The following is a 13,339-nucleotide window of genomic DNA, read 5'->3' as shown; positions in this document are numbered from 1 at the left end:
GGGGGAGGGGAGAGAAATAATAATAAAAAAAAGAAAAGAAAAAAGGCAAATAAACAAAGTTGGACTACCAAACTTACTGTTGAAAGTCAGAATGGGAAGAAAATATATGCAAATTATATGAGACAATGGATTGCTATACATTATAAATAAAATAAAGCAGTGAGGAAAAAGACAGGTGACCCAATACACATAACACAATGGAAAAAATGGTCAAAATACTCAAAGGCAAAAAACCATATGAGAAGGTACTAAATTATACTAGAAATCAGAGATATTCAAATAAAAAAGATAGCAAGTCATCTTTTTTTTTTGCATGGAGATGGATTAAAAATATATATAGCGGGAATGGATGTGGCTCAAGCATTTGGGCAACTGCCTCCCATATGAGAAGTCCTGGGTTTGGTTCCTAAAGAAGATGAGCAGATGCAAAGAGCAGACAAAACAAGCAGACACAACCAGAGACACAAAAAACAGGGAGCAGATGTGGCTCAAGTGGTTGGGTACCTGCCTCCCACATGGGAGGTCCCAGGTTCAGCTCGCAGGGACTCCTAAAGAGGATGAGAAGACAAGTGGACACAACAAGCAGACAATGAGCAGAAACAAGCCAATAGACGAGGGAGCTATCTCAGGGTGGGGTAATAAAATAAATATATACTGTACCATATGACCCAGCAATCCCACTGGTATATACCTGGGATGGTTGAGACTATATGGACCCCAGAAAAGCATGTTCTTAATGCTAATCCAGTCCTGTGGGCGTGGGCCCTTTGTAAGGAGGATTTTTTGCTGAGCATCCTACTCTTAAGACGTGACTCGTGTCATTCGGGGTGGGTCTTGATCCTCCTCCTGGAGTTCTTTACAACAGAATGAAATTCAGAGGAAGAGCATGTGCCTTGCCACGTGACGGGAGTCCAGGCCCACTAGCAGCTCGTCTTCGGGGAGAAAGCGCCACCTTGCTGAAGCCTTGATTTGGACATTTTTCTCAGCCTTGAAACTGTAGCTTGTAAGCTAATAAATGGCCCTCCCCTCCCTTTTTAAAGGAGGTACTAGGGATTGAACCCAGGACCTTGAAGATGGGAAGCAAGTACTCAGCTGCTGAGCTACACCTGCTCCCCAAATTCCCATTGTGAAAAGCCAACCCATTTCACGGGGCCTAGCAAACTAGGATAGATTTTGGTACTGGGGTAGTGGGGTGCTGCTATTGCAAATATTTAAAAACAAGCCTTTGTAATTGGCTAAGTAGAGGTGAGAGGAATTGTGAGGTGCTTGATGGGAAAGGTCTAGATTTCTTTGAGGAGACCGTTGGTAGAAATATGGACCCTAAAGGTATGTCCTGTGAGGCCTTAAATGAATGTCATTGCAAACTGGAAGAAAGGTGACCCTTAGTGTTAAAGTGGCAGAGAACTTGGCAAAGTTCTCTGATGTTAGACGGAAGGCAGAATCTGCAAGTGATGACGACCTTGGATATTTAGCTGAGATTTCCGAACTAGACGTGGAAAATGCAACCTGCCTTCTCCTTGCAGCTTAGAGCAAAACGTGAGAACTGAACTCCTGGGCAGGAAGAAACCAGAAAGTGATGGTTTGGAAAATTCCGAGCTCATCCCGGATTATCCGAGTGGGCCCTAAATCCGATGACAAGTGTCCTTGTAAGAGACACAAAGAGGAAAAAACACACAGAGAGGCGGCCGCGGAAGACGAGGCAGAGGCTGGAGGGACGCACCCCGAGGCGAGGAGCCCCCGGAGCTCCTGGAAGCTGGAGAAGGCCAGGAAAGCTCTGCCACTGCCACCTCCAGAGGCAGCACGGCTCTGCTGTCGCCTTGATCTCGGGCTTTCTGGCCTCTGGGACTGTGAGAGAATACATTTCTGTGGTTTCATGTCATGCAGTTGGTGGGTGTTTTTGTTTTGTTTTGTTTTGTTTTGGCAGCCCCAGAAAGCTAATTAAGAGCCTCGGGCTTTGGGGTCAGAAGGCTGGGGTCAAGTGCTGGCTCCCTCTCAGGAACTTGTGATGCTGGACAAGTGACCTGGCCCTTCCCGGTCTCAGTTTCTTCTCCTGGAAAATGGGGGTCACGATTCTACCTAGACTAGGGTTTGCGTGATTGATACGTGAAAAGTGATTCAAAACCTGGCTGGACGCCTGGTAAATTTCCAATAATTGTTTTTTGTTTTTTGTTTTTGCCATTAAAAGTTTTAATTTTTGAGCTTAAAGAGCCCACCCACTGTTGTCAACTATTTTGTACCAAGAACCTAAGGTGGTTGGCATGGTAATGCTGATGTTTTGGGGAATTTGTCTCCAGACTCCAGAACAAGTGAAAGAACTCATTTGGACCCAGGTTTTACCTATTTCTGAAAATACGTCCGTTCTTTTCTTCTTCTTCTTCTTTTTAGTGTGGTACATTCATTGCAATTGATGAACACATTTTGAATGAACACTAAGTGTGGATTATAGTTTACATTGTAGTTTATAGTCTCTCCCACACAATTCTGTGGGTTATGGCAAGATAAGCAGTGGCCTGTGTTGGTCACTGCAATGTTGTCCAGGACAATTCCCAAGTCCCCCAAACACCCCGTATGCCCTGCTTTCCCTCTCCCCGCCCTCAGCGCCTCCGTGCCCACTGCCTCCACATGGGTGATAATCTCTTCCATCGCTAGTGTCATAAGCGGCCTGTGGACCACCAGGACGTCCACGCCAGTCCACGGTTCACCCCCAGTCCTGAGCGCTCTGGGCTGGTGGTGCCCACTCCACCTCTAAGTGAGAGGGGCTTCAGTCCCATGCGGCTGGTAGATGGGACTCTCTTGTCAGTAATTGTAACTCTTAGTGTTTTTATTTATGTCGCCTGCACGCTCTCCAGCCGTCTCCCCTGCCCCTGTGGGAGGCAGCTTGCCTGTGAGCCCGTGTCTCTCCAATCCCTTTCTTCTCCCTCCTCTCAGTTCCTGAAAATCTGACCGGGTCTCCTCGGGCTCACACCACTCCGATGGCTCCCCGGCGCCCTCAGCACAGAATCAGAACCTCTTCTCTTGCCCCGTGAGGCTCAGGGCCCGGCCTGTCTTCCTGTGGCCCACTCGCAGATGGATGGATGACAAAATGACAGGAACAAGAGTTCATTTCCAAAGCTTCCTGCTCCCCCTGCTTCTCGATACTTCGATTGCCACTCCATCCTTTAGAACTTGCCCCCTTCCCAGTCCCCACTGCACCCTCTCATCTCCCTTTCCTGACCCCGTCCCCTAGAAAGCCCCCACCCCGGCTTCCCCTTCTCCCCCGGCCCGTCCAGGGCAGGGTGGGCGGCGCTCTGCTGACCCCTAGTGGCCGCAGGGCAACACTGCGTATGCACGTTGAGGCCGAGGCTGTGCGGGGCGCACGACCCGGCGTGGCGGAGGCAGCCGGTGAGCAGACACTTTCCCCATCGTGTCAACCCCGCAGTCACCCTCAGCTCCTCTTTCTCACAGCCTTGACCTTCAGGATAGCCAGAACCCCGATTCTTCTCTGCATTTGCTTCTGCTGTCCCCAGCGGCAGCCGCCATAGCCTCCTCACCAGTAGTCCAGTTTCCAGACTTGGTATTACTGAGTTTTCCTTTTAATTTAGGCTCTTAATTTCGTTTTTTTTTAAAACGCTTGTTTTTTTTTGCTCCTCATGGATTTTTTTCGCATCGATTTTAATATTTTAAAACATTGCATTAACATATTTTTTATCTGGATTACTTTTTGAGTGCGCCTGAGGCGAGTGCCTCACTTGCCTCACCCTAGGCTCGGCCCTGTTCCAGTGTCACCTCCTTCTCTGACCCTTGGAGAGAGAGCCCCACTCCCGCCAGCCCCCTCCTCCCTGGCTCGGCATGGCCTCCTGCCGTGATGGTGCTGCGTGTGCTTACCTCTCTCCAGGAGGTCGGCCCCGCGAGGATGGGGAGCTTTGCTCTGTTCACAGCCGTGTCCCCTAAAGGCCTGGCACAGAATAGGTGCTAGGGATGCGCTCTAAAGGAGGAACAAAGAGAGAGCGGGGTTCCTAAAGAGGAGAACCGTTTCCCCCAGGTAGCAGGGGCGGGGTGGTACTGCTGGATGGGGACCGTTTCTGCTTGGGGTGCTGGGGTGACGGCTGGTGGGGATGTGAGGACCTTCCACCACTGAATCGCAGGCATACTTGAAATGGGAAGTGTGTTGTATGGATGTGACCACAATAAAAATTCACAACAATAGAACACTTTTTTCTTTGCAAGCTTGTAACAAAGAAATCCATCCTGGTCTGGAGGCTTTCCTCAAGGAAGAGCGGAAACCTAGAGGAGGAGGAGGAAACTGGCAAGGTGGGTGTGTAACTGAGGGTTAAGAGTAATGATCACAAAAGCATTATATAGATGCCTTTATGTTATAAAACAGCAAAAGGTTAATATCTGCAATTGCTGCAACTGGATTTAGCCTGCTCCGCTATTGTGATGGTCCCACTAAGCAGGTCTCAGCCCTGTGGATGGCTCCGCTGGACTCAGCCTCACCCTTGCGTATGCGCGCTACTGGGGGGTCGCCAGCCCACCTCCAGTTTACTACCCGTATGGGAAACCCTGTGAGCGACCTCTGCTCCGTGCGGCCCTATCCCAGCAGCCTTGATCTCGGGTCAGGATTGTCGCTTTGCGACTCACCCTGGCTTAGGGCCCACCCCCATCTTGTTCAGCCCCGTAATGTCTATTAACAAAGGAACGTTTTTCCAGCTCCATCCCATTTATTCATTAGTATCCCGATGTTATAAAATATAGATTTTCTGCATCTATAAGGCAGTGTCTGGGCCGTCTAAGGCAACTGACCTGCTTTGTTTGCGCAAACATCTTAATTTTCTCTTTGAAACTTCAGTGTCTCAGGAATTGGCTTTTAAGGTACATTGGGAGAATGAACTTGTTTTTTTTATCCCCACCTTGTTTGTGCTGTCTGCTCGCTGTGTTCACTCACTGTGTGTTCTTTCATGGCTGCTTGTCTTTCTCTTTAGGAGGCACCGGGAACCAATCCTGGGGCCTCCGAGGTGGGAGAGGGCCCTCAATCGCTTGAGCCACCGCCGCTCCTGGTCTGCTGCATCTGTTGCTCCTCTCCATCTCTCACCGTCTCTCCTCTGTTGCATCACCTTGCCGCACCAGCTCTCCATGGTGCGGGCCGCCAGCTCTCTGCGGCACGGGCCGGCTCGACTTCACCAGGAAGTGCTGGAAATCAAACCAGGGCCTCCCATATGGTAGACAGGAGCCCCATCACTTGAGCCACATCTGCTTCCCACAAACCTACTTGTGCTTATTATCAGGTAGATGGAGGGGAGGACTGTGCCTGGGTGGAGGGAAAGCTGGCACGGTGGCTTGAGGTGGCTAGGCCCTGGGGGAGAGGCTGGAATGTGGGGTAAGTAGGGTAAGGCTGGGAGGTGGGGGGGGTACCCTGTGCAGGATCTTTCCCTGGGGTTTCTGGGAGAGCTTTGGAAAGTGCTAAGGAACGCATGGCCAGCTCCGAGGTTTGAAGAGCTCTATCTGGTCGCCACTTGGGAGAAAGGGGCCGATTGGGGGCTGGGAGCCTGGGGGGCACCTGGGGAAGGAGTCCAGGCAGGCTTAGACCAGCAGGGTGGCAGGGAACATGGAGGCGGCGGGGGGTGAGGTTGAGAGCTCATGGAAGGTAAAGCGGGCCTTGGAGGTGGATGGGGCTGACGGGAAAGGGAGCAGCCCCGGGAGGCTTCCAGGGTCTCTGGCTCCTGGGGGGTCCTGGGAGATGCACAGGTTTGAAGAAAAGGGTGTGAACTCCGGCTGCGAGCTTGCGGTGCTGGGGCCATAAGGGCGGGCAGGCGTGAGGTGCCTGGAGCGGACTCTGGGCTGGTGTCGCCCGGAAGAGGCTGGCTCAGGGACGCAGACCCAAGGCAAGGGCGCCGATGAAAGCACCGTGCTCTGCCCACCGACGGGGCCGAGGCCCTGGCTGGGCATCCAGGAGGACCTCTGGGAGAGCCACAAGTGTACAAGACTTAACACCAAGAGTCAGAGAAAGGCAGGTTTAAGTTGGCGCATACATTGAGTGTCAACTGTATACTGGAGGATTCAGTGACTGAAAAAATAACAAGTTGGATAAATGTCTGAGAATTCATGGGGATTCACCCAGGGACTGACCCCAATAGGTAAATATGAGATGCAGGGTGGACCAATGTGCGAAGAATTTCTAGAGGAAGAGTGACTTTGAAGGACAGGCTGGGATTTGAGGAGTGCTTGGGAAGGGTGGACAGAATGAATTCCAGGCATAGCAGATAGAACAAGTAAAGGCCTGGAAGTGGGAAGTCACCAACTGCGTTCAAAGAATGGGGAAGCTCTTTGGCTGATGCTGAGGAGCCTGATCAAGAGGGAGAGCGCGGCAGGGTGGCCCCAGCATAGGGGTCTCTGGGTGCCCCAGTGCCTGACACACAGGAGACTCCTGGGTGTTTGAGAAGCAAATAGACAGCATTCCAGTGCCAGCGCCTAGCTGTCTACCAGAGGTGTGGACAGATTCTGAGCTCTGGTGGGCGAGTGCTGAGATCAACTAGTCATGTCTGCTATGGGCACAGTCGGAAAGAGGGATCTCAAATGTTGAACTGGTCCCACGGTGGCCACAGGGAACGCAGAGCCACACCTTCCCAGAATAACTTTGGGGTATGAAGATAGGTTGGAAAAGGGCAAGGTCGAGGGCAGGGAAGCCATTTAGGGTGTGGGGGTGTCTATCAGCATTGAGGTGAGCTCAAATCAGGGCCTGTGCTGGGATGAGGCAGTGGGACAAAGGTCATGGCTACAGTGACATTTGGGAGGTGGAGGGAGCAGCTCTTAACAAGATCTTTTGGGTGTGGGCAGGCAGAGCTTTTGTTTTTGGTGAAGAGGCCTCTTTGGAAGGCGAGGAGCCTCCATCCCTGGTGGCCCCGTCAGGGATGACAGTGGCAATGGCAGCTGACACCAGCAAGGACACCGGCCACGCTGCGCAGGAGCCTGGCCGCGGGTCCTCAGCGGGAGAGAAGGGCCCGAGGCTGCTCAGACCCTGTGTCTGGAACCACGGCCGCCCGTTTCTCCCCATCCTGTCCAGGAAGGAAAGGCTGGCACCCATCTCCCGGCACCACTAGCGTGGCCTCAGCTGGGAAAAGGGTGGCGAGAGGGAAGCCCAGGAGCTGCCGGCTGGGGGTCCCTGTGGCAATAACGGCCTCAAGCCGAGCCAGGCCCTGGCGAAGCCCCGTGGCAGGGAGAGCAGGCTGCGGGGAGGCCCTCCTCTGCTGGGGGACAGGGAGGCGGGTGGGGGCCCGAGTCCGCTCGCCGTCCCTTGCCCGCTGCCCCTGTGCAGCCGGCTCCTCCCGAGGCCGGGGCAGCTGCCTCGCGGTGGGAGGTGGCTGGCGAGGGGCAGCCGCCTTCATTCTCTCAGGTTTGGTTTTTTACAAGATTGATTTATTAACTATGATACATGTCACATAAGGCCTTTTCAGTTTTTACACCATTCCCATTGAGACAAGTACAATACTTTGTAGCAAATACATGATTTTAAAAAACAAAACCAAACAAAAACACCTCAGCCAGAGATGCGTCAGCCTTGGTTCATAGCTGACCATGCACTAATCAGTTGGGAGCCTCAGAAACCCCACGATGTGTTTAAAAACAAGTCGGAAATTAAGCAAACATTCCTAACACCAACTAGAGGATGTCCTGGTTAAAGTCCCTAAAATACAAAGCAATAACTGTTATACTTTCGTGACATACAGTTCTCCACTTTTGCTGCGGACAGATTTGTGGGCACATGGCCAGACTACTAACACATTCCAAAACCATTAATGTTTTTGTTTTTCTCAGGAAACTCAAAATATTTGTTAATTCAACATATATAAAGATCATTTAACATGTGAAAATACAAGTACCAGAAAAATAAGCTGGCAGCAGCACTATTCCAAAATTTCAAACAAGTTTTATTCCCATACAATTCAGAGACATTTTTTTTTAATGTACACAGGGAACATGATTCTTTTTTATACAAACAATAACTTACGCCCTGTCTTAACGACACTGAAAGTGTAACATCATCCCTGTGTTGAGTTTGACATAGGAAGGCCCGGCGCTGGGGAGGGGCTGCGGGAGGTCCCCCGACCTTTGAGTGGAGTCAGCAGGTGGCTGCTGCGAAACAGTGGACCCAAAGAAGCAGAGGCAGGTGGCCCCAACCCAGCGGAAGACACAGTGGCAGGTGTGGCCGCGGGACGGCCCAAGACCTCTGCAGATGGGCCCAGGCCCCCGCCCTGCTGTCCTCTGGGCCTCTAGCCAGGCCATCTCTGGTGTGATGGGCAACCAGTCCTAGATGTGCCTTCAGCTTCTGGCACGACTTAGATGGTCCTCTTGCCCGAAGAGGAAATGAATGGCTTGTACCTGCCAAGCAACAGGAGTGATAGCGACTCCCTCATCCACTGTGTGCAGGAAGCCAACTGTGTGAATGGTCAGCAAGCAGGATCCCACCAAGGCCGAGTCACGGGCCGCCACCCTCGGGCCCCTCCCGGCAGGTTCTCTCTGGACAAAGAGGTCATGTGCTCCACGGCACAGCCCACTCCTTGTCCCCAGCAACTTACCCAAATCCCTGGGGCCCTCCCTTGGGAAAGAAGCGACTCCAGGGCTCAGAGCACTCAGCAGCAGGCAGCCAACATTTCTCTGAGCACGGCCCACTTTTTCTTCTGGCAAATACCCACAGAGCAGGGTGGGCCCTCCAGACCCGAGGATGGGGGAGGGGCGCAGGTCATGACTTTTGCGTAAAAGATGCTGCAGCTTGCTTTTTTTCAAGTTTCAGGCTTGAGACGGGAACATCTTTAGGTCTAGGGAGGTCAAGCCGAGGGGAGGACGACCTCCAGGCCTCCTCTTCCCCCTGCAAGAGCAGCTGAGCACAGAGTCAAAGAGGGAAGGGTCTCTGTCCCATCCTCTTCTGGCCAGTGGGCTGCTCCTATGTCACCCCGTCCACCCTGGCAAAAACAAACACATTCTGCTAGAAAAATCTCACCTGGCAGCTTGCTTCCTGAATTGAGCGGAAGGAAAAACAAGGTGGTGGTAGGGTGTTGGAGAACACAGGCCACCAGTAGTATTGAATGTTTACCTCGGTATTCCTTCTTAAAACAGCAAGTGATAGGAGAATGATGGGACAGAATGCATGACCTGATTCAGCGTGGACGTCCAACATGCGGCACAAGCCAGGAATTCAGTGACGTCAAAAGCACACCTCCTCGCCTCAAAACCCCTTCCCTGGGCACATCCCCCAGACATTACAGAGGCCGAAGCAGGCACAGGCTGATGATCAAGGGGTGCTCAGCTCCACTGAACACGTGCCCACCCTCTAGCGGGATGGGTAAGGGCACCGTTCTTTCGCTGTGTGGCACGAGTAAGCCCATGGCCACGCTGACTCGTGCGCCTCTTCTGGCCTTGGCGAAGCCCACCTTCCCCTCACTTCTGAGGGGCTGTAGTGCAGCTCAGGGGAGACCCGGGATTTGTGAAAAGCGCTTTCCAGGACTGAGGGCATGGATGCACGTGAGTCTGGGAAGGGTTCTGCTTCAGGCCAGCAAGTCCCGACAACCCCCCAGCTCCCCTCCACGGGTACTGTCTGGGTGTCCATGTGGCCGAGTGCTGAGCAGATGGGCCACTGGAGCCCAAGCCCAGAAAGGCCACTCTTGGCAATGCCACCCCAAGAGAGAAATAACTGAGATGTCCTGTCTATCCCCAAGTCGGCCCAGAAGAAGCAGAAGACGAGAGGCTGAAGCGTTAGCAGAAGAATGAGGAAGACGAGGACACCTTCGGGGCTCTGTCCACTGTGGTTCCTTTGGCGCACAAGCGCGGCCCCTGCTGGGAACCAGTGGGAAGGGCCAGCCTGCGCAGAGGCTCCTGCAGCGCTCGAGCTGGCCGGCAGGGGGTGCAGTCAGACCACAGGCCCCCGCGCAGCGCAGGAAAGGGGACAGAGCCAAGTGGTCCTCCTCGCCGCAGTTCCCTGCCAATTCCCCCCGGAAAACCACCTACAATTTATACGCTCTCAGGGACGGGGGAGGTGGGTGAAGGTCCCATGCAAAGCCAAGCTCCCAGGTGGCCGGCACAAAGGAGGTGGCAGGGTCAGGCCGGTGGCCCCAGCCCTCCCCATCTAATACCGTGAAGGACTGACGAGGAGCAGGTGAGCATGATGTAGAGAAAGGGAAGGAGAGGAATGAAACGGCGCATCTCCTCATCTGCCTGGGGCTTGGCGCTCCGGGTTTTGGAAGCCAGAGAACCAGCTGCCTGCCAACCTCGTCCAGCCGCCCACACCACCTTCCCGCCCACTCCCGACCAGCCAAGAGAAAACCACCCATTAGCCTACATTTACATAAAACAGCTGTGTACCTTGGGTTTGTATTTTAATTTGTGATCTCAAAGAGGGAGAATTTGCTTTTCCCAAGCACCTTATTTTGCCATACAAGAACCAGAGATGCAGCTAGGTTGGTAGAGTGAGATATCCAGCTTATCCAGAGGAAGAATTCTGTGAGTAAACAGCCAGAAGGAAGCGTTCGGGGATGGGGACGGCTGCAGAGTGTTCAGCGGCATCTTTGTCAAGCCACCTGGTGGCACTAATGCATCCTTGGAACATGACCACAGATCCTGCTTCTTAAAGTGCAAAGAGACCCAGAAGGATTGTGCGGTATGCGGGGTCCCTGTGCCCAGCTGCCCCGGTGCCCAAGGTATCTTAGGTGTCAGGCTTCTCCCACTGAGGGCAGCCTGGGAGGGGTGGGGACAGCCAGTGTCTGTAGTAGCCTCACAGGGTTGCTGTGTTTGGGGGCAGAGGCAGGCAGGGCACGAGGAAAGGAGCGCTGCCAGGAGTGGCTGCAGAAGCCAGGAAGTGGAGGGGAGGCCACTGCCCAGGAAGGGGATGGTGGTGAGGACAGGTGGACACGGTGCCCCCCACCCCACGACCCCAGCTGACTCTGTGCCTTCAGTGCCTCCAGGCCCCTCGGCCGCAGACTATGCAGGATGCCCCTGCCCAGGGCCAGCAGACTGCTCCCCACTTCGGTGCTTGGAGGAGGGGTTCTTCCCTCCATACCACTGACTCCCCACACACCCCTGCTGCCCGCTGCCTGGGGCACTCCACTGCAAAACCAAACACATGAGCTCCTAAGCACACCCTGGCACCCTCCAACACCCGCATCTCTGCAGGCTGACGCTTCCACGCTCTCGCACATGTGCACGCACGCACGCAGGGGGTAGTGTTTCCACAGCAATGTAGTGTGTTCCCGGGCAGACCAGAGCCCAGGCTGGTCTGAAAGTCTCCTCAGCTCTCCCCACCAAAGGCTCGAGGCCCCTTCTCAGGGAGAGGGGAACTGGGGGCAGAACATAAGTGGGACCCCAACAGGCTCTCAGGCAACCCCTCCTGTGCACCTGTTTGTTGTCACCAAGACAAGGACCCCCTTCTACCTGTTAGCCTCCCCAGAGAGGTGGGGAAGCCAAAACTTGAGGTCTGTCGTTTTCTTCCTGTGGTTTCTTCCTTTTTTATAAACTTTCAGAAAGGCTTTCCATTTGTCTTCCAGTGTCCCTTTGTTTTAAAGGTAATGTGTCCCCAAAGAGAATCTGTGAAGCGGGGGGTGGCAGGAGTGCCACACACCTCCCTGGGTCCAGGCACAAAGCTGCCTTCCCTGTCCTGGCGGGCTGGGCAGACGGCCTGGGTGCTGTGCCTGGGGTGGAGCCGTGGCCCGCATGTTCCCAAGGAGCTTACGAGGCAGCCTGCACCCCCAACTGCAGGGCTGCAAAAATGGGAGATGGGAAGAGACAGACAAAACGACAGGAAGTGTTCTTTTCAGGGGAGCAGCCCTGTCCCGGGCCAGGTCTGAGTCTCAGAACATCCTCCTCCACTCGGCAGAGGCCGGGGCACCGTCCAGCAACAGGTTCTGTACAAGCGGCTGGGCAGGGCGCCCCCAGGCTGGTGGTGCGCGCGAACAGGTGGGCAGGGCGGGGTCAGCGCCATGGAGGACCATGGATCCCCTGCCTGACTCGTGCAGTCCTCAAAGGGGTCCATGTCCCGGGCAGGTCCCCACGGCCGCTCCTCCAACCAGCCCCAGGGTGAGTGCAGTGCTGGGCTCGGGGCGCCTGGTGGCCCAGCCTGTTGTAGAGCATTGGCTAGTGCTACCGCTGAGGTCTCGAGAGGGGATAGGGGAGAGGGGATACCCTCCCCTGGCCCGGCCCCAGTGGACTTGGTTTTGTTCAAGGCCAGATGCCACCCCGCCAGAGAGAGAAGACTGATTCTCCTTTTGCCCCAGCCCTTGGTGGCTCACAGCGTATGTTCAGCTTGAAGCTGGGAGGGGAGCAGGGGTTGCATTGGGGACTGGGGGGTGGGCGGAGGTGACTGGGGGGGCGACGGCTGACCTGTGACAGGTGTGGAAGTAAGGAAGGGGACAGTGGTAGCCACAGCGGAGGGGGAGCCGGGCGTGGCACCGGGAGGCTCACTGATGGGCCGATTGTAGAAGAAGAAGGGGCACTGCTGGATGAAGAGTTCGATGATTGTCTGATAGGTCCGCGTGGCTGTGAGGGCATCCATGGTACTGAAGTCAGGTCTCATCAAGGTGGGCCAGAAGCAGATGGAGAGGTTCTCACTGGTCATGAGATTCACCTTGTTGTTGTGGCTGACTCTGCAGGTGACACCAAGCCCATGGTCAGTGCCCCTCGCCAAGATGCTATGCCCCAGCCCACGTGCTCGCCCCCCGAGAACCCTGAGAAGCTGCTCCAACCAAAAACGCCACCAGCACAGTTTGCTGTGCCCCTGCCTAGAACTGGGAGTCGAAGCCTGAGCCCCTCCAGGCCCCTCCTTTCTGCCCAGTGTCTCCACATGACAAATCCCTAAAGAGGTGCCCCGAGGGCCCCCGCACTCAGAGAAGACTGCCAAGCCCAGCACCTGGCCACGGAGCCCCCACCAGACACTGCGATGGGTGACTCCAGGGACTCGCCTACCCAGAAGACGAAGGGTAGATGCCAAGGCTTGGGCGATGTGTACTCTGTGGGCGTGCCCCGAGCCAGAGTTCCATGAACTACTACTCTGTCAAGAGGTCAATAGGTTTGCCTGGAAAACAAGCCCATTCTGTGCTCGGACAGATTTGGGAACTGCTCAGTTCCCCAGGTCTCCTGGCCGCAGCGCCCTGCCTGGCCTGCCTGGGGCTTTTCTTTTCAGCACATCCAGCTTGGCATGGTGCCTTGCCACACACCAGGTGGGCAATGTTAACGTCCTTGAGATGGCTTTGGGAGACTCATGTTTTTCTGGTTCAGGGGCAGGCTTCTGGAAGCATTCCTACCAACCAGAGGGTCTTAAGGAGCATCAGAATAGGGTTGCAGGCCCTGAGAAATGTGCCCCTTTCCACCAGCACGGAAA

At 54.5% G+C, this 13,339-nt stretch overlaps 1 protein-coding gene across 1 annotated transcript in view; it reads right to left on the bottom strand.

Moving 5' to 3' along the window:
* Positions 1-7,370: 7,370 nt before the first annotated feature.
* Positions 7,371-13,339, bottom strand: part of ARHGAP35 (Rho GTPase activating protein 35) — a 144,990-nt gene continuing 139,021 nt past the window's right edge. Inside the window, exon 7 of the mRNA XM_004479064.4 lies at positions 7,371-12,605. Within this exon, the coding sequence (XP_004479121.1) occupies positions 12,248-12,605 (358 nt within the window). The 3' untranslated portion in view covers positions 7,371-12,247. The remainder of the gene's footprint in view (positions 12,606-13,339) is intronic.

The sequence above is a fragment of the Dasypus novemcinctus genome, chromosome 18 (assembly GCF_030445035.2).
Source record: "Dasypus novemcinctus isolate mDasNov1 chromosome 18, mDasNov1.1.hap2, whole genome shotgun sequence".
Lineage (NCBI taxonomy): Eukaryota > Metazoa > Chordata > Mammalia > Cingulata > Dasypodidae > Dasypus > Dasypus novemcinctus.
This window is presented reverse-complemented; position numbering and strand designations above follow the sequence as displayed.